Consider the following 22,110-nt stretch of genomic DNA (forward strand, 5'->3'; position numbering starts at 1 on the left):
CCAGAGATCTTTAAATTGAACTTGAAGTAGCTTCCTGTTCTACCCAGTTTCAGTGACCTTCACCAAATCCCAGAAATTCTTGGTTTAAACTTTATAAGTAATAATGATTATAGCCATTGATATCAGTTACTTTCCATTTTCCCCTATTTTGTATCCCAATTGTGAGTGTATATCATTAAATCTGTCATTAATTTTGTCTTAAGCTTTGTTTATTTGATGGACATTGAAACATGTTCCTTGATGCTCTGACTTCATAGCATTTTGCTTTAGGAACATGTTCATTGTCTTTTTTTAGAATTAAAAACAAAAAATGTAAAAACATTGCTCTTTGGCGTGTACCTTTCTTTGTATTGTGTTACTGGCAGGACCCATTGTGCCACAGGGGATAGCAGCTTCCAGGGTACTTCACCTGGCCATGACTCCCAAAGTGATGCATTCTCTGACTCTTCCCAAAAGTTGGTGAGTGGTGGTCATACGTCTATCCGGAAGCCGACTTATTGGTTGGAAATGAGAGGGATCAAAGCAACTTCTCATCCACAAGGTGAAGGTATGAATCCCGTATGCCTTGTAGGAATATTTCTTCCTCCTGGGTTAGGGAATTGGCTCTCTAGTTAATAAATGCAAATTTCTATAAAAATAAAAAATGCCAAACTGTATTTCTTAGGATAACAAAATCATAGGGTTTGTGTCATCCTAGATTGATAAAACTTTGTTTTTCCTGCCTACAGAACTTTTATTTTGGATATCTCAGCCCTAATCAGAAAGTTTCTGGTACCAGGTTATGACCTCAGGGTACCGTGGTAATAATAAAACTTTGTACCCAGAAATTCCTTATTTTCTTTGGTGCTTCAGTGATTAGATTAGCTGGTATCATCTCTCTATTAGTTCCTGACTTAACAGTCTAAGGAGTTATTCTTTATATTGGCTTATAGCTATGCCTGTGTAACATTCTTTAACCTCTGTTCTTCTCTCAGATGTGAATGAAGGGAAGGTAGGGACATAGTGGGTCTTCATATAAGAGCTATACAAATACATTATCTAGAAATGTACATAAATATCCTTGTGAGTTTTCTGGTTTTTGAGGACCTTTCCCTTGGATTTCATGTTGACTACATGAAAACATAATGGATGTCTTGGTAGCAGACCTAGACGTTCAGCTTCAAGCTGAGATGTCATCTGTTCTTTCCTTAGTTACAGGTGGAGTGCCAGGCAAAGGGAAGAGGAAGACTAGTGGGGAAGAAGATGAAGATTATGAAGAATTTCCTCAGAAGAAGCAAAAGCTTTCCGGTAAAAGAAATGACATGTACTTGCCTTCACAGGGTTGGCTAGGTTTGGGTCCTCCAGAGATAAAAAGAAGTAGACCTTGGTAGTAGTTTTTAAATTTTTGTGCTTGTCTAACCTTCTAGCTCTTTGAATCTCTTCCATTCTAAAGAAAAGACCTTTGGACTGCCTTATATCTCTGGGTTCTTCCATGACTTAAAAGGGAGTCAGCTTTGTAGAGGGATAAAAGTTTCTCAAGAGGCCAGCAAAATTGATGTTTTGGGTTTCAACTGTTTCTTGCAATAGGAAAGAAACAGCGGCCTAGAGCTCAGCATAGCCCCAGAACCCAAAGCCGTTATATCCGGAAGGATCCACCAAGTTATCCAGCAGGTATGTGTGTCACTGGAAGCTTTTGGTAGTCCGAGTGAATGAATGAATGAATGAGCATTTAGTAAGCATTTACTATGTGTGAAGCATTGTGCTGAGTGCTGGGCATACAGATAGAGTGATCCATTGATGCTTAGGTCATAGCCACAGTGAGGTTGGTAATGCATATTCTTTAAGTTATTTTCACTGAAAAAATGTTACTGGCTTTTTATTTTTGACTAATAATTCCCAGAAATTGTTGGCAAGAACTTTCTTTTTCAGGTCTTTAGCAGCCATAGTTACAAAGAAGGCAGAGGTGGTAGTACTTGCAGAAGCAGTTGCCAGGGTCCATCTCCAAAGGGATTGCGTCTCTGGACAGTAGCTATGGGGTTAGGCTGGAAGCAGGACCCATGGTCTGGGGAGCACTGTTATACATATTATGTGTCTTAGAGGTCTCATTCTTCCCTGCATACTTGTAGACAGGCTAAGAGTGTTAGAAGTTACTCACTTCTGTAGTAGAATTGCCATTCCTCCACTAAAGATCTTTAGTGTCTGATCTTGGTATGGAGGTCACCCAGTATTCTCAGAGGCTGTGGCAGAGAAGGCAGGCTCTGGCAGAGTCTAACAAGCTGGAAGAGCTTGATTATGTACCCAGTGATGGACAATTCTCTGAAGATTAGCTGAGCTAAACTTGGAAAATGTTATCACCAAAAGGTTGGCCACCAGATAGTTAATGTTTTTTGGTCCAGCAGTCTATGAAGGTGTAGAAGGATCAGTGGAAGGGGCATCCACACTGGTGAAAAAAACCGAATCTTTGAAGCATTGAAGTTACTCTGTTCCTAGAGTCTCTGATAGGTTTGTTGTTTCTCTTGGAGGCAAATCTTTTCCCCTTAGCACTCATTGTACTCTAATGTCGGCTCCCCAAAGAGATGTGACTGAAGTGACTGTTCATTCCCTGAGGATGTTGAGGACATGCCTCCTGATATTCACAACCCTGTGAGGACACACAGGCACCTTGTTGTGTCCTCACAGGTAAGGTAATCCTCAGAGAACGCCTTTCTCTAGTTATATGGCCATGCTCTTTTGAGGGACCATTCATCGATGTGTGAAATGCTTTCTTCTTTCATCTGCAGGCAGTGTGGAGGAGCAGTGGTATCTGGAGATCCTGGACAAAGGCAGAGTGTCATGTCCAACCTGTCGGGCGGTGGTGAGAAAGACAGTAGAGGGTCTAAAGAAGCACATGGGAAATTGCAGACAGGTGAGAATGAGCATGTGAAATGGTTGTACTTATGTCACCAGGCCTCTGGCTCTAAATAGGCAGTTCAGATTAATTTAGCAAATGTTTATTAAGCACCTTATTAAGGATCAAGCCAAATGTGAAACACTGGAGATATAAAAACATCTGCCCTCAAGGAGCTTATATTTCACAGTAAATACATGTGGACACACATATGAGTAATTTGGATTATGTGTACTTGGTTTAGGGGGATGGCATACGTGTGGATTTGAGCAGATTGTGTGGCTTATGTGTCCTGATTCTCTGTTGATCATTCTTGCTAGCTTTTGTCTACTTGTGGCACTGAGAGACTCTTTAATCCTTCAGGAGATGTACACCTGTCACCACTGTGGGAAGCAACTTCGGTCATTGGCGGGGATGAAATACCACGTCATGGCAGACCATAATAATTTGGTAAGAAAGCTTCATGTGTTCTTCTGGGCCAGTGGAAAGTACATGACATCTAGACACTTGTCTGGATTGGTGAAAAAGTCCCGGAGGAAATATTTGAGGCTGAGGCAGCAGCCTGAGCTGATGGACTCCTTTAGTCAAAGGATGTTGAACATTGAAATCTGAGGTTGAATCTGCAGCTAGTTCAGCTGTGTTACTTGTTGCAGATTAACACATACCCATGATGACTGGTCCAAGGTGAAGGTACAGCTCAGAGATCATGTTCTCATTGCAGTTACACTTCTATCTGGCTAGGAGGATAAAGAAAGTTTAGAGGGTCCGACAACTTACAGCTCACATCAGCCTACCTTCTTATCCTGATTACTTAACCTTTAGGCACATACTGCCTCACCTCTTCCCTTTTTTTCTGTTCTCTCACTAAAAAGGAGATATTTGTAAAGTGCTTTGTAATCCTCAAAACCGTATGTAAATGCAAGCTATTATTGTTTAGCTATTATTAATTAATATTTGCCCATTTTCCCATCTTCCTGCCTTTTCCTGTTCCTTTGCAGCCCATCCTGAAAGATGGAGGAGAGCTAGATGAGCCAAATGAACGAGAGCGACTCCGGAAGGTCCTGAAGAGGATGGGGAAACTCAAGTGCACGCGGGAGGTAGGAGCCTTCCTGAACTGGAGTCTCTTGATCTCCATGCTTCACCTCCATATGTCTGCCTGAGGACAGCTTCTCTTGGCCTGAGTCTTGAGGGAGTCTCCCCTCCACTCCCCTTCCCTCCCCTCCAGAATAGTTCCTGTTCCTCTCAGTTTTCTCAAGCCTAATGAAGTTCTTCTTTCTCCTCCCACTTTAGTGTAACTCCGTGCAAGACAGTTTTTTTTCTTTCATTTCTCTTCCCCTCCATAGTTGTTTTTTTTTTTTCTCACCTCAAACTTCAGGGATGGCTTATTATTACTGGAGTGGTCAGAGAGGATCCAAGCATGAGCTTCTTAGGAAGTCTGAACTGAGGTTTTTGTATTTTGTATTTTGATATTTGACTTAGGCTGGATCACTGAAGAGCTATAGTCTTTAGTCAAAACAACAAGTTCTCCTTTTAGTTGTAGCCTCTCTGAAACTTAGGATGGAAATTGAACTGGGAGTGAGAAAGGATTGTGTCAGATAGGGGATGTTGGAAAGGCATGTTCATGTTGTAATGTCAGGAGGAGGTACTGAGGCTGTGGTATTTGGGGAAGTGTGTTAAAGGGAATAAGATTAGATTTTAGACCTCCTTCTCATGTTTAGAGTTGCTCTGGCAGCTTCACAAGCATCATGGGCTACTTGTATCACATCCGAAAATGTGGCAAAGAAGCTGCAGAGCTGGAGAAGATGACGCTGAAATGTCACCATTGTGGGAAGGCTTATGGATCAAAGGCTGGACTTATGTATCACCTGCGGTCAGAACATGGACCTGTGAGTACTAACTACCTGCCAGAAGATACCTAATAATTCCCCTTTCTTCTTTCTTATTGACTCTGGCATGTGTCTTTTTTTTATGCTCTGGAATATTTGTAAATCAGAGATGCCAGAGCTTAGTAAGTTGATATGATCTTCTTAGAGACTGAAAGTTTCTTATAATTGAGATATATACATTTACATCTTTTATCTCAATTATAAGAAACTTTCTTGTGTGTACATATGTGTGTGTGTGTGTGTATACACACACTTGTGGGCATTACTCTTTGTGGGCATTATTCCAGAGCAAATCAGAGGAGTTAACCCATCTACCATAATGTATCTTGGTCTTTGGTACAGCATGTTTATCAACTTAAGAACCAACTCCTTTTTGTTTTGGATTGTAGATTTTACACTAGTGAAGTTGGGCCAGCCTTGCTCAGCAATTAACAAACCAAAGCTGCTAAGTTCTGTTGGATGTTTATTTGGTGTTGAGAATATTGTATTTTTTTTTGTTTTGTTTTTTTTGCTCTGAGAGATTGCTCATCAGACCTGGTTTTCCCTGTAACTCCTACCTACAGATGCCCTTCTTTCCAGAGTCAGGCCGACCTGAGGGCTTAAGAGAGCTGAGTTTGGAGACTGGTACTGGGGGTCGTGTGCAGAGGCGTTCAGCCAAGGTGGCTGTATACTACCTGCAGGAGCTAGCCAATGCCGAACTGGCCAAAGAGTGGCCTAAGAAGAAGGTGCTTCAGGACCTGGTTCCTGATGATCGGAAGGTGAAGTTGAAGCCCAAACTCATCTTGTGGAATGCTGTGCTCACTATGGCAAAATTTCTTCCCTTTGGCAAGTCCTTACCATACAGTGCCGTGATTAACATATATCCCTGTTCTGTAAATTAGTCCAATTCTAGATATCTCACCTTGGAGTGGGTGCTAGATAATCTGTTTTATTCTGTCCCTCAGGTGTTGTCTTAACTCTGGGCTAATTCTAACAAGGCCATGAATCCTATTGTATGGATTGGCCTTTTGCTTAGTATTTGCTCTGTTGTGTTACTTGTTTACTTGGTAGAGATAGAAGAGTTAGGGTATGGCAGCTACGCAGTGTGTTTAGATCATGTAGGAAAAGAGCATGATCTAGAGAGAAGCAAGGACTATATATAATGGAAGGGAAGGTGATTACATGAATGAACAGTTTGTATAGCAGATGGGTCAGAACTTAGGTTTGTCCAGGATTTTAATGAAGGAAAATGCTTAGGTCTGGTCTAGGGTTTTGCATTCCATAAAAGCACTTTAATGAAAGGGCCATACCATGGAAGTTCATACATACTTTTCCTTTGGTCTAAAAACCAGTACAATTTCTTAACTTAGCAGTGGCTAGGAATTTATTTCAAGTTCTTGAATTGAAAATAAGTACTATTTTGGAAATATAAGTTAAAAGATTTAAGTAATTTCTCATACTTGTTTCTATTCTGACCAGGTTAAAGTGTATATTTATGTAGCTTCCTAATAAATCCCCTCAAAGGTTCTATCTTTAAATCAGTGGGTCCTAGCATGATAAATAAATGCTAATATCACAAACCATGTTATACACACAGAATATAGAAGTCTTTTCTAATGGAGGACTTCCTGAGAGCTTATGGTTCTGTTATATATTTATTTTGATAGCACATTAATTAAAAGTGCAAAGGATCATAAATTTAGAGTTAGAAAAGCCCTCAAAGGTCATTTAGTCTGACCTCATTTTACAGAGGAGGAAACTGAGGTCTAGAGGGGTTAAGGAATAAATCTTGTCCTTGATTTCGGGTTCAATCCAATTCAGCAGTTCAGTTAAGTAAACATTTGCCAAGTACTTACTATGATCAAGATGCAGGTGAAGTTTAGAGTTTAAATTCTTACCTTATGATTCTATAAATTCATTTTTATAATAACCATTCTAAAACTTAGTCTTGTGAATGTCAATTTCAAAACTATGCTTACTTAAGGAACTTATAGATTTTTTTCATATCAAGGCACCTGTCACAAAGTACGTGCTGGGCCTGAAGTCAGGAAGACCTAAGTTCAAATCTAGCCTCACTTACCAGTTATGTGACCCTGGGCAAGTCTCTAAACCTCTCTCACCCTTAGTTTCCTCATTTGTAAAATAGGGATAACAAAACTGCACCTGCCTCCGAGGGTTGTGAGGATCAAACGTCTTGGCATATGTAAATTGCCTTGCATACTTAAAAGCATGATATAAAACATTCTTATTCTTATTATTTCATTCAGGACTCTGGAATTCCATGCTTGTCAACATGAGGGACTTGGGGTAATAGTAGAAGTATATTAGGCAGGGTCTGGGTTTTTCTGACAAGCTATATTCTTGACCTGTAGCTGAAATATACTCGTCCTGGACTACCTACCTTCAGCCAGGAAGTACTCTACAAATGGAAGTCAGAGATCAAGATGTATCATCGTGTCCATTGTCCCAACCAGGTGATTTCTTCTTTTCCGTTTGTTTAGTAAGGATTTATTAAGAGTCTCCTGTGTGTGTATAGTACTTTGGGGATTGCAGGAGGGAACGCAGAAGACATAGAAAACATAGTTGTATGCTCTTCATTTCAAAATAACCTGTTTTTCTACATACCATGGTGAGAACCTGGTTTAAGCATTTCTGATCTCTTAGCTGCATTGCAATATACTTGTGTGATGCCAAGTAACATCATTATTATTTGGATTTTCAAGAGAAAATTAGAAATCACAGGATTTATGAACTCTGGTTCTACTCTTTTAAAAAAAGTATAGTCATATAAATTTCGAGAACTTTTGTATTTACGTTTAATAACCATTTCATCTGAACTTTTTTCTTTTTGGTCATTGATGGATGCCAGGGTAAAAAATAAATTGGCTGTTTACAGGTACTTTTGTAGTTGAATTGTTACCATGCTAATCTCAATAGTGTGATGTGGCAATTTGAAAAATGCACTTGACCTTTGATGCCATTAAGAAAGGCATAGTAGGGGGCAGCTAGGTGGCTCAGTGAGTAGAGCACCGGCCCTGGAGTCAAGAGGACCCGAGTTCAAATGCGGCCTCAGATGCTTTCTAGCTGTGTGACCTTGGGCAAGTCACTTAACCCCAATTGCCCTACCTTTCCCCCTCCAAAAAAAAAATAAAAAAAAAAAGAACAAGGGAAAAGAAATATCATTTGGGGCAGCTAGGTGGCACAGAGAGTAGAGCACCAGCCTTCTAATTAGGAGGGCCTGAGTTCAAATCTAGCCTCAGACACTTGACACACTAGCTGTGTGACCTTGGGCAAGTCGCCTAACCCTAATTGCCCTGCCTTCCCCCCTCAAAAAGGAAAACAAAAAATAAATTAAAAATTGAAAAAAAAAAGGCATAGTATCCAGGACAGCAGATGTAATATTCTTGCTATCGTAACCCTACTCTGTCCTCACTGTGCTCTCCAATTCCTTGATCCTTCAGTTCTCTTCCAGGCCATCTCCCCTGCACTAGCCACTCTCTCCTCTTTTCTCCATCTTGACCCCTTGGTGAACTAAATCAACTAAACACTGTCCCCCTCTTCTTGAATTCCACCAGTTATACCTTGTCAAGCCTCAGGCTTGGATCATTTCTACCAGTCACGTCTTTGGTGCTGCCAGACAAAGGCAGAGAAAATCGTTCAACTGTTCTGACTAGCTAGGTCCACCACAATTTTATATTATAAAAGCTCAGCTGGGCTTTCACTGCTGCTAGGCAATCCTATCTTCTCAACTCACTATCTCACTCTTCACAGTGGTTCTTCCAAACCTTTTCATCCTTGGATCCCTTTTCCTCTACCCTCTCAGCTGAGAACCTTGTCTCATTGTACAGAAAAAAATTCAGGCTTTTTACCTTGAGCTTCTTCTTTTCCCTTCTTCAGAAAAAAATTCAGGCTTTTTACCTTGAGCTTCTTCTTTTCCCTTCTTCATCTCCTTTCCAGTGACATTGGCCTCCTGGTTGTTCCATGGACAGGACACTCCCATCTCTCAGCTCCAGGCATTTTCTCTGGCTATCCCCCATGCCTGGAACACTCTCCCTCTTCTGCTCCAACTACTCACCTCCCTTTTTTTTTTTTTAAACTCCCAACTAAAATCCCACCTTCTACAGGAAGCCTTCCCCAACCCTCTTAACTCTAGTGACTTCTCTCTGTTAATCATTTCTTGTTTATGCTGTATGTAGCTTGCTTGTGTAGTTTATTTGCATGTTGCCTCTCTTATTAGATTGTAAGCTTCTTGAGGGCAGGGACTATCTTTTGCCTCCTTTTGTATCCTTTAGCACTTAGCACAGTACTGTCACATAGAAGGTACTTAATAAACGTTTATTGATTAATTGATATGGACTGATGGTTATACTTGGTCCTGGTCAGATCATGTTGGGAGTGTTTTTTTTTTTCAGTTCTAGATATAACATTTTAGGAAGAAGATAAACTGAAAGTGTGTCCAGAGGGTGACCAACATGGTGAGGGGACTAAAGACCATGTCATATCACAATAATAACAGTAAAAATAACTGACATGTATATAGCCCTCTCAAGTTTGCAGACTACTTTATGTACTTTATCCCATTTGAGCCTCACAACAACCCTGTGAGGTAGGTACTATAAGTATCTCTGTTTTAAAGATGAGGAAACTGAGGCTCAGAGAAATGAAGTAGTTTTCACATTGTTGCATAAATTATAAGTATCAGAGACAGGATTTGAATCTATGCCTTGCTAATTCCAAGGCCATTACTATGTACACTCTGCTGTATTGCCATCCATTATACTATATTGCTCTTAGGAAGTTTGGTTGAAGGATTCAGAGGACAGAATACTTAGGGAGATATAATGCTGTCCGCAAATATTTGAAGAGCTATAACATGGAAGGGGGTTTAAACTGGTTTCATTTGGTCTCAGAGAGACAAGGAAAAAACTTTTTAATGATGAGAATTGGCTAGGATAGAATAGGCTCCCTTGGGAAGTAGTAAGTTCCCTATCCCTAGGCATCTTCAGTCACATTTTGAATGTCTGTTTGTCAGTGTTATAAGCAGAAATTCTTCACCAGTATCGAGTTGGATCGGGTGACTTGTGAGATCCTTTCCAACATTTGAGATTCAGTGATTCTCTGCTTTCTCCCACTTTCCCCACTTTTCCTACTTTTCCATGTAGCTTTTGGATGAGGAGACATTCTATATCATTTCTTTCTCTCTTATGCTTCATGTGCTGTTTATTAATCTCCGTACTCCTCCCTGCAATGTTGGACTCCAAAAAACTTTATTAGGCTGTTGGGAAAGAATGTTATTTTGAGTAGTATTAACCCTGTTTCCTCTTGTATTCTTCAGGGCTGTGAGTCTGTCTACAGCAGTGTGTCTGGTCTCAAGGCTCACCTGGGCACTTGCACATTGGTTTGTAACTTTATTTACTTTCTTAATTTGAACCCTCTGTTGCTCAAATACTTGTGCCTGAAATCATCTGATGTTGAAGAAAATTCAGTTTAGGTGAACATTTGTTCGTCAGTCATCCTGGCATCTTCAGAAACTGGTTTGGGTTGGTTCTTATTTGGTCTCAAGGCTCCATATGTGATTTGAGTTTGGGGGAGTTAACTGTAGTCAGAGAAGTCTCTGAAAGGTCTCACCTAGCCACAAATCATCTCCATTTTGGAAAAATCTGGAGAATATTAGTTCTGAGCCCAATCCAGGGATCCAGCTTTTTTAGATGAGACTGAGGCCTAGACTGAACCTGAACTGCCATGTTGGCCTGAAACTTAACCTTCTTTTCGGCATTAACTTGTGTCCTGTTTCAGGTTGGAGAAGATTCTCTAAATAGTCACAACTGTACTCGCCTCTGGGGTTGGGAGATAGGACAAGATGCCAGGCTAACAGTTATTTACCTCACTGAATTCTTTGCCATGTTGACCCATGTGTCCTACAACCCAACAGGCATGGGTTGTATGGATTGCATCATGGAAAGGTACTTCTTTCCAGACCCATTCAGAAGCAACTTCTCATATAAAACGAGCATCATGGAAACCTAAAGCTTCAGGAAGGGAGAGAAATCTCAGTCCAGAGTTGGGAATTAGAGGCTTCCAAGCAAGATCTGTCCAAGAATGGTTAGAAGTTTTTCACCTTGGTCTTAGTTTCAGAGAATCTCTACGCTAGGTATTGTGGATGGTACTCTTTGTCAGGCACTCGTAGCCAAAGAGATGTAGTGAATGATAGGATGGAGCTCTCCAACTGCTTTGCTTTTTTAATGGAAAGAACAGCAAATTATTATCTCTCGAGTTGAAATTAGGGACCTGTAATAAGTATGACCCTTTTTGGAAGCAAGGAAACTTGAGTACGAAAGTGGGAAGAAACCTGGGAACATAGGAACACTTTTGATGTTCATGTTGCAAAAACAGAAGAACAGGTCATAGAAGGCAGGATTAGGATTTGGTGCAAAACTGCTTTAAGGTATATATGCCCTTGGTGGTGTGAAAGCAGAGCCAGTTCCTTGACATAAAGCCTTGCCATGATGCTTTACCCTTCTCTCCTTTGCTAAGATCGACTCCCTGTTCTCTCACATTTATCCCTCTGGATTTCTAGACCTGGTGCTAAGTTCTTGGATTTATCAAGAAGCTACTGGTCTCTCTTTTTTTCTTCTCTCTCACTTGGAGACAGGGAGACTTTGTGGCTGGAAAATATAAGTGCCTCCTATGTGAGAAGGAGTTTGTGTCAGAGAGTGGTGTCAAATATCACATCAACTCCATCCATGCTGAGGTGAGGTTTCTGTTTTATTTTTGTGGTTTTTGTACTTTGTGACCCCGGGTGTTTGAAGCATGAGAGTCTGTCTCCCTGTCTTTGTATGTTCAGAAGAGGCACTATTGTTTTTTAATAAATTGTTAGTGATTGCTTTTGTTTTTACATCACCTAAATTTCTTCCTATATCCCTACCTCTCCTTTGAGCCAGAGATCCATCCCATATGTCAAAGAATTTTTTTTTAGTAAAAAGGAAGAAGAAAAAAAAACAATCAGGAAAACCAATCAGTACATTGGAAAAAGACTGAAAATGTTTGCAATCAGTTGCCAGACCTGTAGACTGCTCACCTCTGTGAAGGAGTGGGTGGGGATTTCTTCTGATACCTTTTTTTTGTAACCATGCTTGTTCTTTGTAATTTGCAACATTCACTTTCAATAATGTTTTGTCTTTTCATTTATATTATTGTGATTATTATGTTTATTGTTTTCTTGGCTCTTCTCACTTCACTTGGCATCAGTTCATGTATTTGTTACATTCATTGTTTCTTATAGGACAGCAATATTCCACTACATTCATGTACCACAATTTTCTTTAGGTGCTCCTCAATTCAGGGACAACTTATTTTATTTGCAGTTCTTTGTAATTGCCAAAAAATATGATGCTATAAATATTTCAATGCATATGGACGCTCTATCAGTGACCTCCTTGGGTATATGCTTAGTAATGGACTCTCTGAGCATTTTAATCACTTTATTTGTATAATTCTAAGTTGTTTTCCTAAAAGTTGTGCTGATTCACAACTCCACCAAACATAGCATTAATATACCTATCTTCCCACAACCCCTACAACATTAACTATGCTCATCTTTTGTCATCTTTGCCAATTGACTAGGTGTAATATGAAACTTCAGGGTTGTTATATCTTTTTAAATTTGCATTTCTTTTATTAGTAGTTTGGAACATTCTTTTATATGGTTATTAATGGTTTGCAATTCTTTTGAGAACTGTTTATTCATATTCTTTGACCAACTATCTATTGGGGAGTGGCTTTTGGCCTTAAGTATATTTGTAAGTTGTCTGCATAACTTGGATAAAAAATCCTTTTCTTTTGTAATTGCCTCTATCCCTTGTTTAGTTAAAGATAAAGCCACCTGTATCTAGGAAAGGTTTATGATCTCTTCTGATTTTTTTATAGCATTGTCTTTAATATTCCAATCACACATGTACAATTATTATTCTATTTAATGAGATTGGAGTTGGGAAAAATCCTAGAACTGAGAAATAGGATTTCATTTTTGTCTAAAAGCATGAGAATTATTTTAGCCATCTTCCGAAATCTAGTTAACTTGTATTCTCCAAGGTCTTTTTTTAAGTGATTGTTTGCCTTGGGACCAACAAAACTATTTACCAGATCAGGAGCAGCTCCTAGCAACTTAGGCAATTTAAACACATCTCCAGTTGCCTCTGCCTAGATTCATACTTTTTTTTAGTTACCATGTGGTAAGACAGTTTCTCTCTTACCCAATTCTTGTCTCTTTTCTAATCTGTGGTTCTCTTTAGATAGTTGTATACTTTTCTTCCCTTTCTGTCTTGCCTTCCCCTAGTACCTGTTTTCTTTGTGTCCCTATGCCCCTCCCTCTATGTTCTCCCCACTTGTCTTAAACTGATGACCTTTCTCTTCTGAATCCCTAGGATTGGTTCATGGTGAACACCACAACAACCAAGAGCTTTGAGAAGCTGATGAAGATGCAGCATCAGCAAGAGGAGCAAAGGCGATGGCAGCAGCAGCACAAGAAGAGGATGTCGCCGAGAGCCGGTAGAAAACAGCAGCGGCCACCAGAGGCTGCACCGGACAAGAAGGAGTCAGATCGCCGGGGAGGGAAAGGCCTGGCAGGCTCAGCCTCTTGTGAGAACGCTGAAGGAGAGGAGCTAGAGCCAGAGCAAGTGCCCGTGCCAGTGTGTTTCCAGACAGTGAAGCTCTCAAAGACCAGCCATAAACGTGGAAGGAAATAACAGGCCAGTGCTAGAGCATCCCTGTATGAAGGGATGGGGCACTGTTGGCCCAGAGGCCCTGGAACTGGGGAGTCCTCTCAATCCCTTTCTCTTTAGTAATTTTCTCAAGTCATTCCTACTTGTCCCCTTCCTCTTTGGACTTCTGGGCTCCCTCTTTCCAGAAAGTCCTGTCTCCCCAACTCTTGTGCGCCTTAAATTTCCACTGTCATCTTTACCATGCTGATGTCATCTTCTTTCCCTCAACAAAAGTGGGAAACTCCTGGCTGTTGGATTTTTCCTCCTTGAGGTGAAGTGGTCACAGTTAGAATATTAAAAGCTGAGGTTTAGGGTTTGGAATAAGGAAAATTTTTACCTGCCTTTCCTTCCCCAACTCTTCCACCTACTACTAAAAGCCACCATCTAATCTGTAAAACAAGCCAACTGCTCTTCACCACATAAAGTTTATAATATTATGCTTCATATATAACTAGTCTAGATGCCTCTATTTGGTGCCGACATCTGTCAGGCATTTCTTTCTGTTAGCCCAGTTGCTCCTCCTGGTGCCATGACCTTGTTGGAGCAGAATTAGATATAGGTAGCCCAGTTGAACACGGACTCAGTGTGAATCAGAAGACTGGTCTTGCACTTTGGTTGTTACTGGGAAATGCTTCTTGTACTGAATTCATAGTCATGAAAAAAAACTCATCATCAACAGAAATACATGAATAGCTGTAAAATGACTAGAAAGGAGAGGACAAAGCGAGTATCATTGTCCAGCATGAGCTTTCCTGGTGTTTGGGGTTACATCTGTCACTGAGATCAGCTCCTAAAAGTTTGTTCTGCACTTCCTTAATTTTAATTGTCAAGAGGCATCTCACTAGGTCTACTTGGTGTCCTGCTGTTCCTAGTGATGCCATATGTGTCAGGAGCTTAAGAGCACATTCCGTCTTCCCTTGGACTTCTGTTTAGCCACAGTGAACTTTAGTAGCCATTCTCCACAGTCTAAACCCTTACTTCTGCCCCTCCAGTCATTGTGCTGCCTCTTCTCTAAATTCTCTCTGGGTTATCACCCTCTTGCAGAGTGGTGACTATGAGAGGGTCCTCTTTTGGGAGGCCCCTTAGTCTAGCATCCTGAGACTTCAGGACTGGATATAAGTGAGCACTTAGCCAGAGCTGGGAAAAAAAGAGACTTTCCCTCTTTACATTCTTGCATACCCAGCCAACCTTATTAGGATGTTTATTTCTGAGTCTGACTTTCTTTGGGGTGTCATTTGTATCAGTTTCTCATTATTCTTGGTCTCACCACCTTCTTACTCCAAAATTCAGGTCCCATAGCCTTGCTTCCATTTGTTTCATGTGCTATGTATAGTACATGATCCTTGTCCCTAGCACATGTCACAAATAGTGGCAAGTGGCAAGAATCACTTTTGGATTCTGGAAGACTATAATTCTTCCAGTTTGCTATCCTCCAAAAAAAAAAAAAAAGGCAAAACAGGAGTTTGGAGAGATGATGTTAAGTTAGCTCTATCAGTTGATCTCACCTCAGAAGAGTGCCTCACAAGAAGTCCTGTTACTAGTAAGTGGGAAGTAAAACCTGGCCTCTTTGCTGCCAGGAGCAGCAGATGGGAAGAAACTCCTGGATTACTTTATCCTTTCTTGCACGACTATGCCCTGAAATCCAGGCTATACAGTGAATAGGGACTGCCTGGGAGGGGCGATGGAAGAGTGATGTATATACACCCTGTAAAGTTAAAACTTGGGGTGTAGGTGGTAACATTGAAGGAAATAAACATCCCTTTACTAGACTGATGTCTCTAGCTGTTTTTTGATTCCTGTTTGCTGTTTGGTTACTCAGCCACCATTTAATTAAGAAGACCAGCATGTTGATCAAAATGGTTAATGATACTGAATCTGAAATAAAAGTGAAAAGATTCTGCAACCCTACATTGGGTGCTTTGGGGACAATTTGTCTTTGCCTTTCCTTGGGCATTGAAAATAATTTAAACTATTATCTTTAAGGCACATACTTGTCATTTTGAATGTATCTCTTATCTCTTCCTGCTGTCTCTCCTATCATAATAAGGTAAGAATTCAGCCTATGCCAGGGAGCAGGAAAAAGTAACCTCTTTGTTGACAAAATAATTACTTTAGAAGTTAGTTTATTTTCCTAAGTTAATTCCTTAATTTCCCTCAGAGGTAATTCATACTTTGGCTTGCCATAGTGGCTAAGGCTGTGCTATCGAAGAACAAATATCTAGGTAGAATTATTTTTTAACCAGAAGTATTTTCTGTCCTTTTTGGCTGGAAATTGACTTAGGCCTGTGCAAAGAAATAATGGGATGAGATGAGATGAGTTGCCCATCCATTTGGGAGTTATTTTGACTCCTCTCAAGACACAGTCTTCAAATTCCTTCATGTTCTCCTTCACAATGTACTCTCCTTGCCCCAGAACCCATGCATGTCATTTAATGATGGAACAATGGAGAGGAGGCTGCAACTTCCTTAGCAGCAAGGTGATAACTGGATATCAATGTCATCCTGCTCAGGCCAGATTCATAACAGACTCTTGCCGCCTGGTTTTAGAGTTCTGCCTTCCCCAATCCCAACACCTGGTCTGAGTTTGCATTTGTATATGTGGCTTATGCGTGTATTTGTGCATGTTTGTGGGTCTAAGTGCACATGTGAGGAACACTATCAAGTAGGAAAAAAGATGGGGACAGCCTACCTATCAATAATAACTAGAGTAGACACCAAATAATGCATTAAATTTTTTTTAAGATAAGTCTTAAAAAAGAATGATGAATTCATCCTAGGTTTGCAGCTAGAAATCATAAGGGGGGAGGGGCGAGGAAAGGCTCCAGAACTGTAAGGTGCAAGCTGCCGGCATGCCACCAAGAGTTCTATAGCAAGTTGTGGTTTCTCTATAAAGAATGGAGTTTTATAACTTATGAAGAGTACAACTAACCAATAGGTACAAATGAGGAGGCATTGTGGTGTGTTGAAAAGCATACTAGATTGGGCCATTGATAAGTAAAATCAGGTCAGTGAGTAAATTGTAGTTCACTGGCTTTTATGCAATAATGAGGGTTAGGGTGGGAATGTCTTTTCAGGAGTAGAGAACTCCCAGGTGAGAAAACTTAGACCAAGGCTGGATGATACCTTCTCTGCGATTTAAAGTCCTAGATAGTAATTTAAGAACACTGAGAGATTATGTGACTTGCCCAGGCCTACACATGCCTCTTGGGTAGGACTTGAATGCTCTTCTCCTCTATCTACATGCTGGCATACAAAAAGATTGCTGGTTCCAAGTGTTGATATCACAGTGAAGAAATCTTTAATTTCTTGATCCTTATTTTACACTAGATTCTCCTTATTCATAAAGAAGACTCCCAAAATTCAGAAGATAAACATTTAAACAATTTATTCAATACGAATTGCACATATATATATATATATATGTGTGTATATATATAGCATCTGAACCACTGAGCTTTTGATACCTATTTCTTTCTTGGCAATGAGTTCCTGAAAACCATATCATAAAAAGGATTTCACTTTCTCCTTTGAAAAATGTTAGAACTTGACAATTCTGATCCTAAGCAAGCCAACCAGTATACCATATATGAGACTGAAGATGTTATGAACAAAGATTACTATAAAACCACAATAATCTGAAACAGTAAAACTATGCTCCTAGTCCTAAAAAAATGGGAATATATTCTAAAACATCTAGTTGAGGGCCCCAATGCACTATAAATATGCATATGACATGGGCATGGGAAAATACAAATATGCCAATAAATACATATGACTGAAAATGTTATGAACAAAGATAACTACCATAAAACTACAATAATCTGAATTAGTAAAACTATGCTTTTAGTCCCCAAAAATGGGAGTCTAAAACATCTAGATGAGGGTCCTGATACACTATAAATATACATATGACATGAAAATATAATTGTATACCAATACATATGACTGAAAAAAGTTATGAGCAAAGATTACTGTAAAACCACAATATTCTGTAAAATTATGCTCCTAATCTTAAAAAAATGGGAATATGTTCTAAGATATGTCTAGATGATGGCCCCGATACACTATTAATGTACATATGACATGTAAAAATATTCTACACCGATAAATACATATGCCTGAAAATGTTATGAGCAAAGATTACTATAAAACCACAATAGTTTGAAATGGTAAAACTATGCTTCTACTCCTGAAAAAATGAAAATGAGTTCTAAAATATATCTAGTTGAGGGCTGCAATATACCATAAATGTACATATGACATGTGAAAATATAATTCTATGCCAATAAATATATATGACTGAAAATGTTATGAACAAAGATAACTACCATAAAACCACAATAATGTGAAACAGTAAAACTATGCTCCTAGTCCTAAAAAATGGGAATGTATTCTAACACATATCTAGATGAAGGTCCCAATACACTATTAAAGTACATATGACATGTGAAAATATTCTATACCAATAAATACATATGACTGAAAGTTATGAGCAAAGATTACTGTAGAACTACAATAATCTGTAAAATTATGCTCCTAATCCTAAAAAAATGGGAATGTGTTCTAAGATATATCTAGATGAGAGTCCCAATACACTATAAATGTACATATAATGTGAAAATATTCTATACCAATAAATACATATTACTGAAAATGTTATGAACAAAGATAACTACCATAAAACCACAATAATGTGAAACAGTAAAACTATGCTCCTAGTCCTAAAAAATGGGAATGTATTCTAAGACATATCTAGATAAGGGTCCCAATACACTATAAATGTACATATGACATGAGAAAGCATAATTCTATACCAATAAATTGGGCTAAAATTTACTATAACCGTGGAATTCAGAAGTTTGGAGAGTCAGGGATGATTTGGATGGTGCTTTTCTCTTTCAAAAGTTGCCCAAGGGAAATCTGAACTAAAGCAGCTTCTTTTTCGTTCAAATATCCCTGTAGAATAGGTATCCTAAATCATTCCATTTGACTAGAGTGCTACAATGATGATAATTATTTCTTCCACTGCAAAGCTCTGTTAAAAAAAAAAAACTAATCCTTAAATTATAATATCTTTTCACCTTCTACCATTCTCAGTTAAATTCCAAGCTAAACATAAGCTACTTAGTATCAAATCATAACAATGCTACCAGGAAATAGGGAATTCTGTTACGTCCTCACTTTCTTGTCTTTCACTACCACAAGGACCCCTTGACATATTTACAAGAGTATTTCATGCTCCATTGGAATACCAAAACAACCAAAAGCAAAAAGGCAATTACCACTTTTTTGGCACACAAGTTTAACACCCCTTTCCTCTACCCCTAAGTCTCAGATTTGCTAACAGCATTTTGACTGAGGCCTGTACTTCCCAGTTTGTGTTGGAATGGTTCAAACAAATGGGTGTAAAGACCAAGGCAACAAAATTAAAAATAACAGGTGGGACCTACCTGTATTTGCTAACCTGAGATTTTAGAATGTCTATGCTAGTACCGTAGAGTCAAGTTAAATGGTTGCTATCAAAAAGAGAGATGTTTATCCTTGGAAGAAAGATAACACTGAGTCCAAAAGAAAACAAACATCCATAGCTTGACTTGCTCTTCTTCTGGTCCACTGTAGGGAGTGTCTGGTAAGCAGCCAGAGAAGCCTGGTCAGTTAAGTGTTGAGATGCTGGAAGATGTTGAGATGGATTCTGTTTTATCAGCAGAGGATGAGGTGAGTGAGAGAGGTATAGATAACTCCAGGAAAATATTAAACCGTACTACAGAGGAAGTGCTAAGTGACCTTAACTCTCCCTTTTAACACTTTCAATAAGCTATTATCATAAGTCATTTTCAACAAAGATTTTTACCAAAAAAGCGTTTTTAAATATAAATTTTGCTACGTTTGTGTTTCATCCCTCTTTCTACGGTCTGAGAGCCTGCTATTTTATATTCATTTTTTTTTCATTTTAAATTACAAGATCCTAGAGGGCAGGGATCACTTAAGTTGCTTTGTATAGCAACTAACAAAATCTGCGTATATGGGCGTATATAATGAATAACCTCACTAATTAGGATGAATTCATCCTTGGCTCGGTACCTGGGAGAGGGGCCAGTGTGGTCTTTGGACTGCTTTGTCCTTTCTGGCAGGGAATAGCTCGTAGCAGTTTACGCTGCCTCCCTTCTTTGATGCTCTCCAGGCAGCACTGCTCTAGCTTCAGTCGCTGCCTCTGCTTTCGAAGCCTAGCCCGCTGGGCCTCTAGCTGTTGGGCTTCTTGAATGAGCTGCACCATTTCCTTATGCAATTGTTCATTCTCATTTTGCAGTTGCCAGGTGAAATTAAGGACAGATTTCTCTGCTGCATGTTCTAGGACGTGGTTGTGCTTTCCCATCATACTTTTCCCCAGCAAAAGCTCTACATCGGACAGCTGATGCTTCAGTGCTCTCCATTCTTTAACCAGATCATTTTGTGCACTACGCAGGTGTGCTTCTGCTTCCTTCTGGACTCTTGGCTTTTCCATTTTCAGTGTTTTGATATGCTCCTCCTGGGTAATCTGCACTGTCTTCCTAGCATTTAATGCTTGAATCTTCTTCTTCAGTTGGGCTTGAATCTCCTCTTGTCTCAGCAGCTCCTCCCGGAGTGATGATGTATGGGACTCATAACTGGAGATCAGCGCCTGCCTTCGCCACTGCATCTGCTCCAACTGTTGTGTCTGTTGATCCCATACCTTAATTGGTGCTACCTGTTTTTTATTGGTTGGGTCAGGTACATATCCCATCAGGACAGGTTGGTCACCTAAGAATGGTTGGATTTCAGCTTGCATGTGGAAGTGATCATCTACGAGCTGCTTCCTCCGTGCTCGTGTTTGCATCAGTTCCCCATTCAGCTGGATCATTTCCTGCTCTACCTGTGCCTTTATCACCAGCTCTTTCTGCACCTTTTTCTCCAGCTGTTCCTGTGACCTTAACAACTGCTGTAGCTTTTTGCTACCCATCAGGAAAGCAACATTACGATTCAGATTCAGACTTGGCCATAGCGTTCTGGGCCCCTGAAAAAACCTGAAAGAAAAGCAGCCAGAAACATGTTATTTGTCTATTGCACCTTTGTGATTATTTGTGAGCTATTATTATTATCTTGATGCCACTTATCTTCCATGACATTGCCTCAAGCCACCAACTCTTTCACCTCTCCTAAGCAATTCTCAAAAATTCAGAGGACAGTGTGAGCCGTTATGTTCAACAGACATGTGGTGTCATTGTATGTTCTCCTACTGACAGACTGCAATTCCTAATGTGCCTTTGGAATTTGTTTTATGAATTGCTGTGGCCAAAAAATTTATCATTCAGTAGCCAACCTCTATGTAAGGAAGCTTTTTGATCTTAGCTAGGCTGGTCCTTGGGTGACAATATTGCCCAACCAATCTACTCTTCCCATCTTCCTACCTTCCCACCTATCACAGCTTTTGGCTTCTGGGTATAGCCAAAATCCAAGGAGGCAGGAGAAATTACAAAAGAGATGTATAAAAAAGTATGCCACTGTTTTGTAAGAATAGATTCAATAATGGCAAAACTCGGGATGTCCTGAGGCTGACAAGGAAATTTAAGGACAAAAAGTTTTTAAAACCTTGTTTGCATTTTTGTCCTCAGATCCGAGCCCAGTGCCTGGTAGGTGCTTAATAAATGCTGGCTGATTGGCTGGAGGATTCCCTCTCTCTGGAAGTCCTCTAGCAAAGGCTATTTGGGCATGTTGTGGAAGGGGTTTCTGTCTCGCGTGTGGGTTGCTCTAGAAAGTCTCTGAGGTCCCTTCCAACTCCTTACCTGAGGCAGATGTTCTGTCCGGTGCAGAACTGGGAGAAAAGTTGGGAGAATCTTTTTTTTTTTTAGCTGTTTACCCTTTGCCACCTCTTTCTAGGTAACCCTTTCCCCCCATGGTCTCTGCTTTGGGGAGGGTTTTCCTCCTTTGCGCCCTCCGACCCTTTTCGAGCTCACCTATTACGGGTGCTCAAATGTTGATCCCAAAAGTGCTGGACATTGTGTATAGGGGTGGCAGGGGTGGAAGCCAGGGAAGGAAATCCACGAGAAAGATAGAGTCTCAATTCCTCCCTGTGGGAGCTTCTGGGCACCCAACAAGTGTCGACATATAGCCCTACAGGAAGACCAGCGTCCTTTTGAGCATTCCCGGGGCCAGAGGACTGACAACTCTTGACCTGGTCTGGGGTCTCGGGCACTGTACAGAAGACACAATAGTCGCCTTTGCCCAATTCTTTACTGGCTGTGGCAGGCACAGTCTCGGAGCTCAGGCTGTCATCGCTCTCTTCCTGACCAAGTTCTTCTCTGGAGGACTTTGGACTCTCGTCAAGTTCCCGGTCCTTCCCCAATTGGGTCGAGCCCAACTTTTCGCCATTTTTGTAGCCCGGTCTCCCTTCCACCTCTTCACCTGTGCTTTCTTGTTGCTTCTGCTCAAGGATATCCTTGGTCCACTCGAGGTTCAGAACCTCTTTAAAACCAATCCTGGGACGAGGGACGGAACCCAGGTTATTCGACTCCGCTTCAGATTCCACCCCAATCTCACGTCCCTGTGCAGGCTCCGCCCCCTCTTCTGGCCCCGCCTCCGATTCTACTCTACTCTCAAATCCCAG

The 22,110-nt window shown here is 40.3% G+C and overlaps 2 protein-coding genes across 3 annotated transcripts in view; one reads left to right on the top strand and one right to left on the bottom strand.

Annotated features, from left to right (window-relative positions):
* The window catches only part of ZNF512 (zinc finger protein 512), a 29,420-nt gene extending 14,161 nt beyond the window's left edge, over positions 1-15,259 (top strand). For both annotated transcript variants that reach the window (XM_036749268.1, XM_036749269.1), the window contains 12 exons: positions 366-547; positions 1,192-1,287; positions 1,567-1,650; positions 2,760-2,884; positions 3,230-3,316; positions 3,865-3,963; positions 4,585-4,752; positions 5,316-5,510; positions 7,104-7,205; positions 10,067-10,129; positions 11,384-11,482; positions 13,155-15,259. In XM_036749268.1, the coding sequence (XP_036605163.1) occupies positions 366-547; positions 1,192-1,287; positions 1,567-1,650; positions 2,760-2,884; positions 3,230-3,316; positions 3,865-3,963; positions 4,585-4,752; positions 5,316-5,510; positions 7,104-7,205; positions 10,067-10,129; positions 11,384-11,482; positions 13,155-13,475 (1,621 nt within the window). In that variant the 3' untranslated portion in view covers positions 13,476-15,259. The remainder of the gene's footprint in view (positions 1-365; positions 548-1,191; positions 1,288-1,566; positions 1,651-2,759; positions 2,885-3,229; positions 3,317-3,864; positions 3,964-4,584; positions 4,753-5,315; positions 5,511-7,103; positions 7,206-10,066; positions 10,130-11,383; positions 11,483-13,154) is intronic.
* A 1,506-nt stretch (positions 15,260-16,765) lies between these two features.
* On the bottom strand, positions 16,766-22,048 carry LOC118840655 (coiled-coil domain-containing protein 88B-like). Its single transcript, XM_036747985.1, has 2 exons — positions 21,290-22,048; positions 16,766-20,530 (listed from the first exon to the last, which is right to left on the bottom strand). Exon 2 carries the CDS (start codon positions 20,464-20,466, stop codon positions 19,543-19,545), a length of 924 nt encoding a protein of 307 aa, XP_036603880.1. The 5' UTR covers positions 20,467-20,530; positions 21,290-22,048; the 3' UTR covers positions 16,766-19,542.
* Between the last annotated feature and the right edge of the window lie 62 nt (positions 22,049-22,110).

Source organism: Trichosurus vulpecula, chromosome 3 (assembly GCF_011100635.1).
Source record: "Trichosurus vulpecula isolate mTriVul1 chromosome 3, mTriVul1.pri, whole genome shotgun sequence".
NCBI lineage: Eukaryota > Metazoa > Chordata > Mammalia > Diprotodontia > Phalangeridae > Trichosurus > Trichosurus vulpecula.

Bases quoted from the DNA above. Each gene is read 5' to 3' on its own strand.
- LOC118840655 (XM_036747985.1), bottom strand. From the start codon at position 20,466: ATGGGTAGCAAAAAGCTACAGCAGTTGTTAAGGTCACAGGAACAGCTG.